Source organism: Corvus hawaiiensis, chromosome 5 (assembly GCF_020740725.1).
Source record: "Corvus hawaiiensis isolate bCorHaw1 chromosome 5, bCorHaw1.pri.cur, whole genome shotgun sequence".
Lineage (NCBI taxonomy): Eukaryota > Metazoa > Chordata > Aves > Passeriformes > Corvidae > Corvus > Corvus hawaiiensis.
The window spans coordinates 25187560-25206652 of record NC_063217.1 but is presented as its reverse complement, the minus strand read 5'-3'; the positions used below and the strand labels follow the sequence as shown (position 1 = coordinate 25206652).

The window sequence follows — 19093 nt, the reverse complement described above, 5'->3', positions numbered from 1 at the left end:
TCCTGGTTTTGCCATGATATGAACATATTTGAAATACATGAGCAGCACAGTTCAGATTTAGAAAACAAGTAAGTATTACTAAATATATCAGTAAATATGTCTTACATTTCAGTTTTCTCTTCCAATACCTTCTTTTGATGCAGTGCCTGTGCCTGGAAATTGTTTTCCATGGCAATATCATTCAGGATTTCAGTTGCTGAGGTATACTTAATTGCTGGGGAGAAGAATTCCTTAAACAGTCAGTATGCTCTGTGCTAGTTTCCTAGAAAGTTTAGTGGACCAAGTTGCAGTGGAATGGTGTTTGTTAGTAGTTTGGTTTTTATAGAAGAGCGCTCAAATATTTTTCAGAATTTTTTTTCCTAATTTCTTCCAGAACTGATTCCAAGAAGCTGTTTGCCACTGTTAATTTTAAAAGAGCAATAATTCTACTTGCAGTGTTTGAATCTTAAAAGTTTGTGTGAGAGGAGAGGACATGATGGTCCAGAAGAAATTATTGCCTGAATCTCACTCACTGAGACTGACTATAGTCTTTGAGTTACCCAAAATGTTACTAAATATAATGGCTTTTTCAGATGCTTTATATTTTATATATCAGAGATACAGTTGCTGTCCTAAATCAGTTAATTTGTGATCTTAATAATGTGTTGCTTTCAAAAAAGTAGAGATAGTAGTCTTAGGTAAAAATTCCAAACACTAGAGCACTTTTGACACATCTGAACTGCTAGCTGGTATTTATAGGAAGAAAAGTACCAAAACAGGGCATGTTTTTCCAAGGGAAAGAGTAATAATTATCTAATATTTTTGTATTTTAAGAAAAAGTCGACCTACATTATATGTATAAAGACAGCTGTCTGAATTTAAGACAATTAAATGTTTCCAATGTCTTTTGAGGGTATGTTGCTCCTTTACTACACACAGTTTTAAAAGAATAACGGAACAAAATATACCTGGTTTTGCAGTTTAAAGAAGCCGCATGAAATATTATTGTGAATGTTAAATAAGTGTTTTCATAAGGATGTTTATTTCACTAGAAGAGTGGACTAACTTCAGAGTTCACAAAATTACTTCATTTGAAAATTGCTTTTGAAAATCAATTTTGTAAGAGACCATTTAGGAAAAAACTTGGTAATCATAAATCACAGGAGAATTAGACATTTTTAGTTTCAGTATGCTTGGTTAGTAGTACCATATCGAAATTAGTAGTCCATAATAAAAATTAGGTGGTAAGTAATATTTTTGCAAAGTTAGATTTTTGGCCTGGTTTTTATCTGTCAAATTTTCTCTGTCAAAACTCCCAAAAAGTTAACTGAGAAAATTAGGTTCCTAATGTATTAATCCTGTAAATTTTGAGAAATTAGCTTTAGCAACTACTGATTACATTTATTCATTGACATTGATTGGTTTTGTTTTAAAATGTAAAATTTCTTACTTCTAGTACTGTGCCATTGGGATCTGATCAGATTCTTCTACGAGGAGCTCAGTTGAGAAATACTCAGTGGGTTCACGGGATAGTTGTCTATACTGGACATGACACAAAACTTATGCAGGTACAGAAACATGGCTTGATTCAATATAGTAGTAAAATGTCAATAATAGAGCATCTTTCATATGAATTAAAAGCAATAAAAATAAAGCAATTTCTGGTCATTTTTAGTCACTTAGTCCCAAAGTAGTTTTTCTACTTGTAAGCATATTCATTGATTCTCTCTTGTAACTTGTGCTTTGAAAACTATTTATTAGCAAGTTCTATTATCATAGTTTATCTTTTTATTTTTGTCTGCTCCTAAAACTGTCCTCTTGTGGGGCTTTCTTTCAAGTGCAAAGGTAATCATTCTTGCCAGAAAACAAAATGAGGAGGGAGGATACTGAAATTACTTTGCCTAATGTGTTTTGAAATACCAAAACAGAGATGCATCTGTTGAAAAATAAGAATTTCAGATTGGTCATTTATGTCATATTTATTGCTTTTCTAATCTGTAAAATAGTTACTTGAAAAAGTGTTTGTATTAGCAGCTGTCTTCTATTGCACTGACAAGGTGTATGTACCTTCGTTTTTAATGTTTATTGTTAACTGTTGGTGTTACCAGTGTTCTGTGTGCTTGTTTAAACTTCTTGTGACACAATTCTAAAGCTCTAATTCATAGATTTGTAAGATGCTGGGTGGGTTTTCTTTAACTAAAACATTTTTAGAGCATTTATGATGATGGCGTATTTGGGAAAATATTTAGAAAAGGATATAGTAACATGTAATTTGAAAAGCAAGAACCGTGTTACCTCATCTAATATTTAATAGCCACTGTTAGTTTTTGTCTTTTGCAGAATTCAACAAGTCCACCTCTTAAAATGTCTAATGTGGAACGAATTACAAATATTCAGATTTTGATTTTGTTCTGCATCCTTATTGCCATGTCTTTGATCTGCTCTATTGGCTCAGCTATATGGAACCGGAGGCATATGGGAAGAGACTGGTATCTTGATCTAAACTGTAAGATTTAAAATATTATATTAATATTTTAGTATTCAGTTGCCTTTCATATTTAGAAAGGACAATGATTGCCTTCCCTTGCACAGTGGGTTTTTTGTCAGTCTCTCTTCTTTGTTTGTTGGCTAAAGTCATTAGGCTAGATATATCACAGCAAGTATAAAATTTGCCTTACTGTGCCATCTTAGCTCTTGCTAAATTCAGGAAGGGTGAGATGATTTGTTTTCCTCTACTTCTTTCAGGCACTACATCTCTGCAGCTCACCAAAGTCTGTGTCAGCATTCCACTGGCATAAACAGTCAGCTTCCAAGACATCAGACTAAACCCTTTTTGAACTGCTTCCGATAGATTGCGTTTAAAGCTGCAGTGACTTCCTGAATTTTTAAACTTGCTTGTCTTAGAAAGTGACGCTGTGGCTTATAATTTTTAGTGTGTAGGGATTTAACTAGTTAATATCAGAGCTTAATAGACTTCTCCTAAAGAAGATAAAAGAGGCATGGGAGGTCTCATCTAATAGATTATACTGGGCAGCTGTACGTAAGGTGGATGCAGGGCACTGTGATGTTACACAGGCCTTCACGGCAGCATGCAACATATTGACATAGTCTGACCCTCAGTGAGGAAACAAGATTTAAAAGAAGTTTTCATGAATATACTTTGCAGTCAATTATTCATGTTTTCAGAATTTCTTATGGTGGGTCTATAGCCATCTTTACTTAGGCAGCACCAAAACTGAAACAAAGCTCCTGAGTACAAAGTTTCTGAATGTAGTCAGCAGAGTGGGGGGTTTTGGGGTTTTGGTAAGTTCTAAAAGAAAAATCTTGAAGTTCTGATTTGAAGGCACTCCTAAAATTTCTGTGTCTGTATTTATGATGAACCTTGCTTCCCTTCTTTTCGATGCTGAGAAAGAAACTTTTTTTTTTAATTAAGAAACTTAACTTTCATGTTTTCCTAGCAAGGTAAGAAAAAGTGAAATAGTTCATAGAATATTCACAATTTTCAGTAATATCAAAGAATGGCATTAGTTGTGCTTCATCTGTGCATTTTTTTTCTTTTCTGGGAAATACAAAAGTTTTAAGAATATGGTGGCTATTATATGGTTAGCACAGTAGTGAAGCAGTTCATAAATTGTTGTTATTCCTGAAAAAAGAATGCATGAAATAGTGGCCACTGATACTTCAGTTTGTGTGTTTTCAACTGATTATCCATGTCAGTTTATTTCCTGATATATGTCCCATGATTAAATGAAATTGTGTTGGGTTTTCTAAGGTATGTCATTTAAGGCTGTATTCAGCATATATTTGTTCTGATACCAGATGCTTTTAATATGTAAGAAGCATTTTATCCCCCTTTCCCCCTAGTTATTTAATTTTTTAGCTCCCTGGTCTTTTAGATTAGTACTTCATTTGATGCTGGAATTGATATTAATGAAAGTCTCCAAAACCTTCTTTCCTGGATCTTAGAGTAATAACCAAATCCACATTGGACAGACAGTGGAAACCTATCTGAGGCCCTTTTTCTTCAAGATACCTTGAATACAGGCAGGCAGGCTCCATCTTTTACCCTTTTTCTGTACTGTAGAACAGACTTTCCCATTTGCATCCTCTCTGAGGTGCTGCTGCTAGTTACCTTTAAAAGGAAAACATAAAACTTTAAAGGAAAAAGTAGTATAAAACTGCTTGGTTTATATGTTAATATTCACATTTCCAGTTGTTCAGAACTTTCATTAAACTCTCTCATTTCATCTCTTCCTTTCATGGGGTGTGACTTCACCTTTTTCATAGTATTTTGCTCTGTTGAGGGAGATTATATGATTGTGTGAGTGTGGATGGAGAAAAAATGCATTCCACTATGTATTTCCCCCTTTCAAAATATAAAACTGTAATATTTTGAGTTTAGAACTTGGTTGCTTATGTAGATATTCCCAGGTTTTGATCTTAAAATGTAGCGAAAGAGGGAATGGCTGGTAAGTTTGCTCTTCAGAAATTGGAGATGATTGCAAAGATCTCTGAAATTGAACTCCTCTATTATAATAGAGATCCTTAACTCTGATGAAGGTTTTATCTATAGGCAAGTGACACTGTAATTAACTCCAAAATTTCTTAGAACACTTTAAAAATCAGCTGTTAATACAATATTCTGAATACAATAAGTATATATACTTCTAAGTACAGTCTCAAATGTTTATTGTTTACTTTGGTTTTTGGCAGATGGTGGAGCAAGCAACTTTGGATTGAATTTCTTGACTTTTATCATTCTCTTCAATAATCTTATTCCAATCAGCTTGTTGGTTACCCTTGAAGTCGTTAAATTTATCCAGGCATATTTCATAAATTGGGTAAATATTATTTTTATAATACGCATTAATTTCTAAAATCGAGGGATTCACAAGTAAGTGAAATGATGGATTGTTTGTCTATGTATACATTCTTTTCAGACTTTTTATAAATGCTGTTTATTAGTGGAATCTGAGGAGGTAATAATAAGTTATTTTATTTAGTGCTCTTATATCTGCACCAGATTGATTTTTGGAGCATGTTTGTTCTAATCCACTAATTGTAGAGGAGCAAAGTGAGCTATCTGTGGATTGCAGATAGAAACTTCAGGTTCTCATATTCCCCAAAACGTGATTAAAACCAAATGAGGTTAAATGTTGATACCAAAAAATTGATATATTTTATTTAACAGTAAATGAGCGTGAAAGAAGGAAATAGAAAAAGTTGGGGGGAGGACAGGAAGAGCGAGAGAGACAGATTAAGTAGAAATATATCACCCCTCCATGGCTCCCAACGACGTGGTATCAGTCCTCTCCATGTGGTCTTCTTGGTGGCGAGGGTCCCCCTCCAAAAGGCATAGAATTCAATGGATTAATATTTAGTTAACCAGCCTGGTTTGGGCCAGGTGGAAATGCCCAGGGCAAATTTGACAGTGTCTCTGGCAAGGCTCTGGGTTAGTTGCATCATTGTGCATCATGTGCAGTGCTCTGGTGCAAGGCCTCAGGAATGAGTCTGGGGAATGCTTTGGGGGTCTTTGATGGATTGTAACACCCCCTCAGGTGGCCCTCACATGAATGTCCTGTGGATGTGGCTTTCCTGGGGTGGTGGGGGGTTGTTTCAGAGCTGAGCCTGTTTGTGTAAGGGAGGATGGATGTTCACTGCGGTTGACCAGAGGTTGCGCCACACCCCCAAGACCTTCCTCCCCCTCCGGCCTTGGTGGGGGCAGAGTCTGTGCAAACCTGGCAGCAGGAGATAAGCTTGAGAGCTATGGCCTCCCCCAGCCCAAAGCCATCGAGGGATGATTTTCAGGACAGCTACTGGGATTGGCCCTCCCTCCCATGGATGCTCTCCCAGCCTTATCTGTTTCTTCCCAGACCTGAGATGACTGCACAAAAGTGTCACTTTATCTTATCTCAAGTTCTCTTAGCTGGCTTAACTTACAGTCCAAGGTTTTAGTCAGGGAGCCCATTCAAGGTGGGCTTCGGTGGTGCAGCTTTACACATCAATGTTTAAGCCATGAACTATAATCAGTCTCTGACAATGTTCTTGTGCTTTTTACTTTCTCATTATTGATATTCAGGTATCAGTTTCATTCAGAATGACCAGAAGACAGTGTTTTGCAGTGCTGGGGAATTTTGTCCAGTTTCAGATTTTCTTTCCTGACTCACCCCATGTTTTCGGGTTTTTTGGCATTTTGCTTGTTGTTTTTTTCTCAAGCACAACCATAGTTTAATGGAGTGGGGGTTTATTGTGCAAAGGCAGTGTCTGTTAGTATTATCACTTATGAAACACATAAAGATCATTTTGTCATCCTTTAATTTTTTTTTTTCTTAATGAATTAGTGGGGGAAATGAAGGTTTTACTCTGTTTGAGGTGGAAGTGAGCTATTTTCCTTAAAGCCATGTAAGCATGCCTTCCATTTTTCTGGGTTTTTTCCCGAGTGTATATTTATCGTAGCATTCTGAACACTTCAGTCTGATTCCTTGATCAAATGTGTGAAATAGATTTGTATGTGCGAGATATGTCACCTAGATATAGATAAGAGTGCATGTGAAGTAGCAGGTGAAGCACATGCTTTATTTTAAAAGTTAAATACTTTTATGAGCAGTCAGCTGGTTTCAATCTCTTAAATTTTTCTTGTGCTGTAAAACAAACTCTTAACAAATTGGAGAATGCAATGAAATTCTTCCTTAATTTTCTGTATTTTAAAATCGATATTCAGCAAAGACCCATTTTGAATGCGTAGATTGCCACTGTTTATACAGGAAATCAGAAAGGCAGTTTTAACTTCTCTTCCTGCCCCAGTTTCTGTTTATGAGGGATTAGTTGACTTTAATTTATCCTAATCTGGGACTCTGGACATTTATCCTAAATAATATTTCTCTTTGTGTGTAGATTACATTTGCATGGAGAAGTTGGTCATCTGCAATCTGTTGCACTACGTTGCCATATTTGACATTTTAATCTTTTACTGTATTTGAAAACAAACTCTGATGTTTATTTAACAAGTAAGAGGAAAAGAACTCACACCATGTGAATTGTATTTTACATTTATTGTGTACTTGCAGATTTATCTTCATGTTTTTATCTCAAGATATATTTATCTTGCTATTTAGAAATGACTGGTTGTGCATACAGTAGAATGAGGTAAGACTGACTTCTCCCTAAGAGTCACAGTGTAGTATTTCTGCTTGTTGCTAAAGTCATTTTAGATGTATGGGTCAACAGTTTTTCAGTAATACAGATCACTAGAAATAATCTGAGCAAAATCTCCCATGAGAAAATCTTATTTCTTCTGGGGACTCTTGGAAGTGATCTGATAGTGTCTGTGGCTTCCCGTCTTGAAACAATCTTAAGTAGATCTATTCATGTTTGGTCTTTTCTTCTATACTTAACTTTTCTATTTATGTGCTAGATATTTTGTAAGAAGTTTTGGAAGACTGATTTCTAAATATATGTACTTTTTTTGTCTGTAGGACATAGACATGCACTATGAACCTACGGACACTGCTGCAATGGCTCGTACTTCCAATCTCAATGAAGAACTTGGACAGGTAGAAAAAAAAATTACTGGTTCTAACTCTGTGTATTGAAATTATTCATGTGAGGATTTATTTTAAAAAATATATTCTTGCCTTAGTATTTGCTTATTTTTATTCTCTTTTTGTCAGATATTTTTAAAAATACTTTGCAATATAAGCAAATTAAAACCAGTATTAAATGAACAATCTCTGTATCAATGTGTATGTGGTCATCACAGAAGATTGAAGTGTATCAATAAAGTTACAAAATCAAAGGAATTTTGAGCATTAAGGCTGTCTGTGGCACAAAATTTAGTCGCAGTATATACACTCATGATAATGTGTCTTCTGTATGTCTTTTTTTCCCACATGCTCTGCATTCCTCAGAAGAGACAGTGACTATCTTAGGGTTGAATCACAGTTTATATATGTCCTCTTTTCTTGCCACTAAAGACTGGAAGCTGTGAATGGAATGGGGTCTCATGGCTGAATTAAACCGTGGAAATTTGAGCTTAATTCTTCTTTTTGATTTGGAGTTCTCTTTGAATACTGTAAAACCAGTTTGACTTTTCACAAGAGATCACTTATATGTTGTTCATACTATGGAAGTATGACTTGCTACAAGTGAGTCTGGGACGCACGGTGTGCTTTTAGAAGCACTGCACATGGTATTTGCTCTTTCAGTCAATTGTGTTTGCAGTCTTGCTTTAAAAACATGCTAACCTTTCTGGTACACTGTTGATGGGCAACTCTTGCTGTGGAAAATAAATTACATGCTCATTTAATTGAATTGTATTATGAACACAAGTATGCATGTTCTTGCATTTCCTAACGTAGAAATAACTAATTCTTTACTTTATTGCATGGGAATGTAAATGTTGTCTCTGGCTTTCCAAACCAAATAAATAATAACTTGGTTTTAGCCATATAGCAAAGCAGTCCTAGGGCCTAATACTTAAGAGATGTGCCTTTTGGAAAAACTGGCTGAAGATTAACATGTTCTATGACTGGTTTACATAGAGGAGTACAGGGCTTTTGCCTGCTGGGTTTGACATGTATGTGCAGAAAAATTTGTTCTTTTCCTGGCTTTAAAGGGGGGTACGAGCTCCTCTAGTGGGGAAGAGTCTTTGTTGAATCTTAGCTTTCCTTCTGTTTCATTTTACACTGTCTGTTTTTTCTATCTCTGCAGCTAGTTTGTTACTCACATTCCCAGACACATTCTTTCCTTTTGACTTCAGTAGTTTTTGTCTTCATTTCTTAGGTTTCTCATCAAATTCTCCTTCACCATCAGGAGCTAGTCAGACTTCTTGGGATTTACACTTTCATTTTTTCGAGAGATTCTTAATTTGAGCAGATTTTTGTAGGGAGACCAAAGGACTGCGCTAAAAAGAGCAGTTTTCTTCTTTGAAGTACATGAGGGTTGCACATAAGGAAGAGAAGATTTCCCCCAAGAGATCTTTAGGTTTTAAGAAAGGCAAAACTTTGGTGTTGGGAAAAAAGCTGAATTTTCTTAGCTGCAGCTCCCATTTTCTCATTGTGCCCATACACAACAAAAACAAAACAAAACAAAAAGTGCAGCATAAACCTGACACAGAGGAAGATTTCTTCTAACTGCTGATTTGGCTAAGTCATAATTCCTCAGAAACATTTTTACTAATACATAGCTTTATTAGTCCTATTAATTCCTAATTAAGAATCCTTGGATTTATTTTTAATTAGAAATGAATTTTAATCAGTTGAAATTTATCTGTGACTCACAGAAGTTTTCGTTCATCACAGATGACTTCATTTCTTCATACATTAACTTTTGTCTTAAAATTGGGTTTAAACGAAGCTTAAAAATATCACAGGTTCATGTACTTCAGCTTTGAATTTTAAAATGCTTTACCTAGTAGTTTCTGGAACAGAAGGGTTTATAATGCTAGGGAAACAGGAGATCTAGGTAGAAAGGAACGTATTTCTTCTTTTCCTGTTATTTGGCATTTCTGATCTGTTGCTCTTCTACTAACATTTCGGCTTTAAGAAGATATTTCCATGTCAAAAAGATGGGTTTAGAAATGCATATAGATATACTTTTCTTACCATATGGCTTTCTGTGAGAAGGTTAATGTTTTACTGGCAAAGTCATTGGTCTTCACTAGTTTCTTGCACTTCAGCAGAATGCAGAATGAGGGATGGTTAAGTATACCACTGGGCACTGAAGAAAGCTTAGGTGTCCTGACATCTCCGTTGACTGATTTCTTTGGAAATGGGTATGAGGGCTGTATGTCTGCCATGTTTATGTATTGGTTTTGTTGTTGGCTTTTTTTCTATAAAATGTGAAAATTGCAGAAGAGGTGAAAATATTTCATATGTTGATAGCTATGAATGCTACTAGATATGTCACTAACTGCTGAATGTTAATCTATAATGGATTTTATCATTCATTTAGGTCAAATACATATTTTCTGACAAAACGGGTACCCTGACATGCAACGTCATGCAATTTAAGAAGTGTACTGTAGCAGGAATTGCATATGGGTAGGTATTTTTACATGCTGCTTCATCTGTGTGCCTCTGCCTGTCCATATGTACCCATGCATTAATACTGCAGTTAAAATAAACTTACACCTGGCAATATCTATAGCTCAGTCAGCTTTTTGTGACTATAAGATGTTACTTACAAGAGACAGGATCATTTCTGTCAAGACATCTCTTTTTGCAAAGAGGAACAGAAATTGAGAATACCACAGGCTTTCTGCTGTAAGGCAACTTCAAAATGCATGTTTTTGCCGTTGTTTACCCTGCTTAATGTTGTTACAAAATAAAAGCCTGAGGGAGACTTGCAAAAACTTGGTTTGTTATAGTTTATGAAGTCTCAATAGCAACACCATATTTTTGTAATTTTCATTGCAATCTAGGCGCTCGCAAAATAGTTGCAAAAAGGGGGTTTTTTTGGTAATTTGGTTTGATTAGCTAGCTACTTTTTTTAATACATGATCCAATTTTTTAGCATTTGTGATTCTTTCTCCTCTCCCTGTTCTATTTTTCCCTTGCTTCTTATGCAGCCATTGCCCTGAGCCTGAGGATTATAGTGTTCCTTCAGATGATTGGTAAGCTCTAAAGATCATTTAGCTTCTGCTGTTTCTTGAGGATTCAGGTTTAAAAACACTGAGCAATGTATTTAAAAATTGAGCTAAATGTGAGATAGTTTACTACTCAGAAATTATTTCAGCATTGAATTCATGCAGACTGACCATCTTACACAAATTTATGCCATCCAAATTCTATGGCATTAGGTTGCGTACTCAAGAATAGAATCTCTGATAGGGTCCCTGAAATAAAGTGCAGTCATTCTACTGACAGTCCTGGTGCAATTCAAAATTACTTATTGGAGAGGAAGTTTTGTCTTTTGTTACGTATTTGGTACTATGGTAACTTCAATCACACTGTTCTACTGTTAGTCAGTAATATGTTAGTAATAATCAATGATGTGCTTAGAAAAAAAAATCCATATTTGAGAGTGAAAAATATGTAATGTTATTGTTGCTATTTTACTTCCTACAGATAATTTTAGAATACTAGCACTACATAGTTCTTAAATGGAACTGAGATTAGAGCAGCCAAATACACTTGGGATTGACATTGATATCTTGACGGGGCATCAGGAAAGATAAAGTCCTGACTTCCTTTCTGCTCTTATCTACATGATGCCTTGTACTTCTTCATTATACTTTCTTAAACTAAGTATTTGCAATACCATTCAAAGTAAGCTCAGGTACATCAGAGAAAAAAAACGTCATTTATAGCCTTTAAATTATCACTGTTTTATTTGTTGAAAGTAGCAACAAGGCAATGTCACACAGAATTGCAATGTGTTGTCACCTTTTGTTGAAAACATTTGAAGGAAAAAAAAGTCTTTTCTAAATTAGAATTAATAAGTTTAGATAGAAAAAAACCCTCAAATCCTGAAAAATTCCTCTCACAACACATAAAATGTAGTACACATGCACACCCCAAAATCTTACCTGATCTGAATGTCATCATTTGATGCAGAAGGAAAATGTTTCTTAAAGATGCATAAGTGTGCTTAACTGCATACAAGTGGTTTCATTAAAACGATTAAGTGCTTCCATGAAGTTAAACATCCTTGCTTATAAGCTATTAAGTAAAAAGACTAGTTTTGACTAGCACACATAAAAATCCTTTTGAGCGCATCTGAAATGGATAAACCGATGTCCAGAAGAACAAACCCAAACCTTTTATAGGCAAAGAATATATTAGAAATACTTATAAAATACAATGCTTGAAATTTCTTAGTGTGGAAATCTGTTGCAATTAATAAAATCTGTTTGTGACAGTAACATTTCTAGCCCTAACATGACTAATATACTAAATCCCAAATCTTTTATATCTTTTTTTTTATTATTATTAGAAAGAATTGTTTTCCACTTTGTCACAACATATACCTGCAAATAGTTTTCCTTATTTTAGCACTGAGAATCTGGAAAATTTACATCAGAAATCTTTAAGCAAGCAAATCTTAAAGCTTAGACTCTAAACAAATATATTAAGTCTGAAGATGTTATTATTTGGCACTTCAAGATCTATTTGCTTTGCATTTAAAAAAAGTCTTCATGAAGGAGAATGCTTCAAATTTTTCACTTCAATTATAGTTAGAAAAAGTAGTCCTTGCATGGCTGTACAGAGGAGGTTCTGCATTTTATATCCCTCCACAGCAGTTATTGCAGGACTAAAACAGATCACTTTTTGGTTTTCATAGGGAATCCTTAGACTGCCTTTGATGTATGTGGCTTATTCTTCAATTTAAATCACCAAACATATTTATTCTTTTGTAAGATTATGTAATCCAAAGCAAGACCCAAAGTAAATGGAAAAAAAAATTCCTTCAACTGGATTCACCTTTCAGTATTGTTTTGTTTCACTCAAATTCAAAGTCATCTAGATATATTCAGCTGTAGTATTAAGAGTGTAGCTGTAGACAGCTGCAGTAACAAATCTTCTAAGAAGTATCTACATTTTTGAGTTCTCACATTCAGCCAGAATATTTGTGCAATTCGGGAGATGTTAGTGTATGACTTTATTTGTCCAGAACCATCTCTTTCTTGCATTTCTTAATTCTATACTTCACCATTGTTGCTGTGTCTTCTTTATCTTTCAATTTAATATGTTCCTTTTTGATCATAAGTAATAGAAAGCAAACCCTCTACATGCAGACTTCTCTCATGTCTGAACTCATTTGTTTACCTCTTTCAGATAACAGACTTGCTTTTCTGCAAACATTTAGAAACCTATCCCAAAACTGCTAATTTCTTGTTGAAATGTGATCTCTTTAGGCATATTTTTTTTGTGTCCCTTCTGTAATCTCATTCTAGAGATCAGAAGACAAGAAGCCTCAGTCTTACATTGTGGATATATTTTTACTTCATCCTTCATTACCTGAATTCAGCAGAGAGACTTTGCTGGATTTAAGTATATTTATATAAACCAAGGTTTCTTTAAATTAAACAAACTTTGGAAATGTGAAAGGAGTACCTTTTCAATTCTTTTTCTCACAGTACATGATCGCAGCCTTTATTGTAGCAGCTACAGCCCAAAACTTGTGTTTGGATGATTTGTATATAGACTGTTAAAATCATGCTGAGAATGATCTCTTTTTTACTTAATTATTTCTAGGCAAGGCCCACAAAATGGAGAAGAAAAAACATTTAGTGATGTATCATTACTGGAGAATCTTCAAAACAACCATGTAAGTTATATAGAAACAATTACCATTGTTTCGTGAGATGAAACCATTGCTTCCAGTAATTCAAAAGATTATGTCCTTTGAGGGGAAAATAAATAAATTGTGTATTTATACAAAATCAGCATGACCTCATTAAAACTTTCTTAATTGTTGCTGATACATGTTAATTACATCCAACCCTTTTTTTCCTCCTTTTTCATTTTGATGCTATGGTTCAGATGTTAACAAGTTTGAAGTAGTCTCATGTTCTTCATTCTCTGGGTGTTTTACTGGTACTCCTGTGGTTCAGATGATGTCATGACATCCATTAAAGCTTTTAGGATAAGCCAAGTTATTTTACATCCTGACATGACTTACCTGGGCTGGGACAGGAGTCAGGAGTTAACCGTATGCAGTGGGTTTGTGTGCATGCTTCCATGAGGTTAGATCTTCAGTTCAGATGATGAAATGAAAAAGGCATTTTGGAGGCTGTTACTTGTACCAAAGAGACAATACATTTCTCAGGAAATGAACATTTTATGATCTGTTTAAGAATCAGTACAATCATTACAACCTTCTGTCTTTTGTTTGTACAACAGATGTTTTTACCTAGTCATAACCAACACCTACTTTAAACAGTGTAACTGTTTGTTCTCTTTTTGAAGAGTGTAAGTAAATTGCTCTTTTCTTAAATTTTGTCTTCCCAGCAGACTAGTTCCAGTTTAACTGACAGACAGTGAAGCATCTTTTTCTTACAAATGGGGCAGTCTTTAATGGTAGACATCTGAGAGCCATTCTCAAATGTATCTAAAGCAGAGGGGACTCTTACACTTACCTGCACAGGCCATTTATATTTACAGTGCTGGTAACAGGGAGAGTAGCATAGTTTGAAAGAGGCATCAACTATTACTGCTGTTGTCAAAGTGTCCTTGGCGTGCAAGTGTTGAACCTTCACAGTTTTCTGGTAGATACATAGTGTTAAGTATATATATATAATATGAGCCTGCAAGCTATAAAAATGTGTTTGTATGCATGCTAAAAATTGAGATACACATTCAAAGAGAGGTTTCACCACTGTATTTTAAATGTCTTCTGAAGTGCTTTGGAAAAGAATTTGTAATTCAACCTGTTGAGGTAACTGAGCCACTTCTGAATACATCTTAGAGGATTTGGGGGCCCTCAGTGGAAGAGAACAGGAACCTCTCCCATTAGTGTTTCTGCACTACAGAATTAAATTAGATCTTCAAAGATTATTGTATTTTATAGAGCAATTGTAATGTTAGTCTACTACAAATCTGAAATACTATAAATATGCTACAAGTAACCCTCAGCTGAGGTGGCAGCTGCTTTGAGCTCACTTACAGGGAATGCTGGGGTTTCTTTTAAACAACCATTCAGGAGTCAGTTCATTCATTTTGCAAATGCCAGCTGTAGTAATAAAGTTCTTAGCCTGATATATTCATTTAAATGTCCTCTTGAAAAGCAGTATGATCTTGCAACATTTTCTATGTGATTTTTGCTGTTAGATGTTAGATGTGTGCTGCATCTTTGTAAAGATTCTTAAAAAGCATTGTCAAATACAGTGTTAGAAAAAAGTAAAAGAGATTATTTTTTAATAAAAAAGACAACATCCAAAGAGACTTCTGTGAATAAAGTAAAATTTTTTCAATACATTATTCATACTTACCTTCTCTAAAAAATGATTATTTGAAATGTTATATGGTTATCTAATTTTGATTGTTACAGTAGCAGATGCCACTAAATTCTATTTATATAACCAGTTTTTAAGTACAGCAGAAAGAAGTTACCCTGCATGCTGATTAGTGTATAGGTGGTTTTTAAAGAAAAGAGGAACAATCTGTCATTAAATTTTTGTGGGCTATTATTTGTCTGTATCTATTATTACATTTTGGTTATTTATTGCTTAAATGATTAATCACAGTCTGACATCTTTTTTTTCTTAGCCAACTGCACCTATAATATGTGAGTTCTTGACGATGATGGCAGTGTGTCATACAGCAGTTCCAGAAAGAGAAGGTGATAAAATTATATATCAAGCAGCATCTCCAGGTAAGACTCAGATAACTCAGTGAACATATTCTATCAACTCAACAAGCAAATTTTATTCGGTTCATTGTTTTTGAAATAACTTCCAAAATTTAAAAAAAAATCTATAAACCCTATACCTCAAAAAAGAGTTGGTATGAACTAAAATCAATTTTGTAAAAAAGGATTTAGACTTTTTAAATTTTCTTTAGAAAATACATCTGAATGTCCTGTGGATTATGTAAGGGCAAATAATCAGTAACCATACAGCACTACTAAGGTGTTGTCAGACTGCTGTGGAATTCTAAAGGAACTGCTCAGAAGTAAATAAAAATCAATCAGGAGACAAATTGATGTTCTTGCTTATGAACCTATTCTGTACTTGGTAACCATTATACTGATTTAGAACAGAGACTGTAATCAAAACAGAAATGTTTTTAATAGGATAGAAATTGTGTTAAATTCTGTTAGAGATTGACAAAATATTATAATGCAAAAGGTCTGTTTCAAGCTTATTGTGGTTCATAGACAATTTTCGAATTCAGCAAATGATGAAGCAAGGCAGAATGATTAAAATATGTTCAGCTCTGCTGAGCTAATGTGTTACAAGTTATGATGGTAAAAATTACCCAAGGTGGAGAGGTTCTTCCCTGACTGCCCCGGCTTCTAGGTGCCTACCTCTCTGAATCCTGTCCTTCAACAGCTGAGAGACAAGGGCAGAGGTAGGGCCATAAATAAAGTTAACTAAGTCATGGCAGTGTTTTACTGGGCATTGCAAGCAAATTCCATTCTGACGTCCTGGAGCCACTTGGAGAGAACTGATGACTTTTGGAGATGTGGTTGCTGGTTTCCTGAATGTAGACAATGAAGAAACCTATTATTTACAGGAATGACTTCTAACTCTTCTTGTACAAACCAGAACTTAAACCAAAAGCAATGTGCTTTGTCCAGTGCCCTACTGAGGAAGGTGCTAACCTAGGTGCTTCGCAGAGGGTGCTCACATTGCTGAGCTGAGAGTGTTCCTTTCAGGGCTTATTTTCTCTGAACTGTAAACTCATTTCATCAGTTTTAACAGGAGAACAAAGAGTTCTTTCCAGCACCACATCTAATCTTAAAATCCATAAAGGAAAAAGGAAATGAGAAGTAGAAAAGCCTGGACTGTGTTGATTAAATCATGGGGTAAACTAACCGTTTTCTGGTACATTTGTAAAATAACTATTTAACTTGCTGCAGATGAAGGAGCATTGGTCAGAGCAGCCAGGCATCTTCGTTTTGTATTCACTGGAAGGACACCTGACTCAGTAATCATTGAGTCTGTAAGTACATTGGAGTAACATTATAATTTACTGTATTTGCTTCGCATTATGGTACATTTGTGTTGACATGTTTGGTTTGGTTTGGTTCTTTTGCTTGAGATTTTTCTTTTAATTCTTACTCTTTTTTTATTTATTCTTTTTTTATTCTTCAGCTGGGACAGGAAGAGAGATATGAACTGCTAAATGTCCTGGAATTTACAAGGTAACTTTTTACATGGTGTCTTTTTGTGGAAATACTTAGAAACTTCTCTCATGAATAAAAATGTTTGCCTTTTTTATATTTTTACAGACAAAGTATGCAGGTTGTGTAGCTTTCGTCTGTGTAATATGTAAACACACTATATACAAAGCAGAGTACATGATTAAAATTAAAATTACACCTGGTTTATTGTAAAAAAATTTTGGAGGCTTTTTTTTTTTTCTTGTTGTCTACATTGTGACTAATATTTTTCACTTTTGCCTTTGCTCAAAGATTAAGAAAACCTTTGATCTCAAAACTTTAAAAAAATCTGTGAAAAGTAATATAGGAAAGTACTCAAACTTCTAAACGTATCTCTGAAAGCCCTGGCACCATATGGTTTATTAAAAAGCGAGTGTATTTATCATGACTGATAAAATTAAATTTTGCATTTGACCTTAAATACATTTGTATAACTATGGCTTGTTTAAATACTCTAGACTGAAACTCATTATGTTCTGAGCAGCATCACTACAGCATTGACCAGTTGGTTTACTTGGAATATGAGTTTATCACGTATTTTGCTTTCAGTAAAAATTTTGTGTTAAAGTTCTTGGAGTTACAAATGTACCCATAATAAATATGAATGCAATTTCAATTCTTATGTAGAGCTGTTTATATTTTATCTGTGTTTGCTGTCTGTGTTATAAATGTTTGTGTAGGTCCATTGCTTACTTTGGCAAAGGGTAAGGAAGGGATTTGCATGTAGAGGAAGTTCCTTTTTTTCTTAAAATGATTACTCCTAATTGTGCCTGTGGAAAGTGATTGTTGTTTTCCTTCCTGTCCTATTATATTTCCCTTGAGCTTAGCTAAAGAACCAAAAAAAATGAAAAAATAAAACAATCCAGTGCAATACTGGAGAGACAAACTGAAGATGTATGAGTTGGGTGAAATCAGAGTAGTTGCCTCTAGTTATAGTAATAGCAATAATAATATGAAACGTAATGAAAGATGCAACAGAAAGTAGTTTTTATGGTTATGAATGTCTTTTAGTGTCTGTTTGCAATTAATGTTCTTTTTATATAATGTAGAGGACATACGTGAATTTTTTAGATTTATGTCATGATTTCATTTTTTTTTGCAGGCATTGCTTGCATTTTCTTTTCTTGAAAGTTAGCAACTATGTACTGCAAAGTGCATTGCTATTAATTTGACTTCTGTGGAAGTTCATACTTCGTTTCTGGAGTAACAGTGAAGGATTGTTACTTTGTTTCTGGTTTTCAGCTTTGTCTTGATTTCACGGATTTTTTTTTTTTAAATTTCTGTGTCAGTCTAAAATTGTAATTTAAACAGTGATACTTTGTGGAGATGGGAGAATTGCTTATAAATCTCAATCTTCGGAGGTTTTTTGGTGGATACTGATCACAGAACTTTATTAAGTATTCAGTTTTTATAGACTTTTTTCTTATTCTGCAATATTTAGCTGTGCTTTGAATTGACTTGTTGGAAGCACTAGAGGTCACCCGTGTTCCACAGCAAGAGAAATTTTGGCTCCAAAACAACACCATTTGCATGGGTAGGAGCATGTCGCTTCCGAGAAGTAATCTGTTTTGAATAAACTGTTAAGAGTTTGCAGGTGTTCCAAGTTTTTCCCAGAAAAAATGCAAATTAATTCATTGCCGCTTTCCAGTACAGGCTAGATTACTACTCTTCTGCAAGTAGAGTGTCAACATTTGATAGGATAGTCTTCCGGAGAAGCACATTACAGAAGTAAAACTTGTAGGAGTACCTGGTAGGCTTGCCACTTCTGGTATTCTGTTTTTTCCGTGATTACACTTGTGCCTGTGAAAAGAGAAGTAGACTTATAGAACATAGTAATTATACTTTGTTCACAGCAAGGAAGTAGTTGTCAATCTAATTGGCAGGTGAGCATACTGAAAGCATGCTGAAAATACTATACTGATCATTCTTAAAATTAGCAAATGGTATTTTAAAAACTTGTGCTGAGTTTATGTTGCCTCCAGTAGATAGTCTGCTCAGATGCCACAACTGCTTATGGTACCTTTAGTTCTAGAGTAAAGAGTTGTTCAGATTCTCTGCTGTTCAGGGCTTCCTGTACTGTTAGGGAAGGAATTGTGCAGTGTTGTTGTGCCTGTTCTTGTATTCTGTCACCTAGTGCTGTAACAAATAGAAAAACTGCAGCTGTCTCTTGGCAGCCCAAACCAACTCCTAGGGTATGTGTTTGCAGGGCAGGGAAAAGCAAGGCGCTGTGTCAAAGATGCAGAAGCGTAGAATGTCTTATGTTTGACTATGTGCACTGTCTTTTCAC

The 19093-nt window shown here is 34.8% G+C and overlaps 1 protein-coding gene across 5 annotated transcripts in view; it reads left to right on the top strand.

Annotated features, from left to right (window-relative positions):
* ATP8A1 (ATPase phospholipid transporting 8A1) overlaps positions 1–19093 on the top strand; it is a 108345-nt gene that overhangs the window by 27485 nt on the left and 61767 nt on the right. For 4 of the 5 annotated variants that reach the window (XM_048303453.1, XM_048303452.1, XM_048303455.1 and 1 more), the window contains 10 exons: positions 1436–1547; positions 2320–2485; positions 4693–4820; positions 7455–7532; positions 9931–10019; positions 10547–10591; positions 13176–13248; positions 15189–15294; positions 16504–16586; positions 16739–16788. In XM_048303453.1, the coding sequence (XP_048159410.1) occupies positions 1436–1547; positions 2320–2485; positions 4693–4820; positions 7455–7532; positions 9931–10019; positions 10547–10591; positions 13176–13248; positions 15189–15294; positions 16504–16586; positions 16739–16788 (930 nt within the window). The remainder of the gene's footprint in view (positions 1–1435; positions 1548–2319; positions 2486–4692; positions 4821–7454; positions 7533–9930; positions 10020–10546; positions 10592–13175; positions 13249–15188; positions 15295–16503; positions 16587–16738; positions 16789–19093) is intronic. The other variant, XM_048303454.1, reaches the window with a different exon arrangement.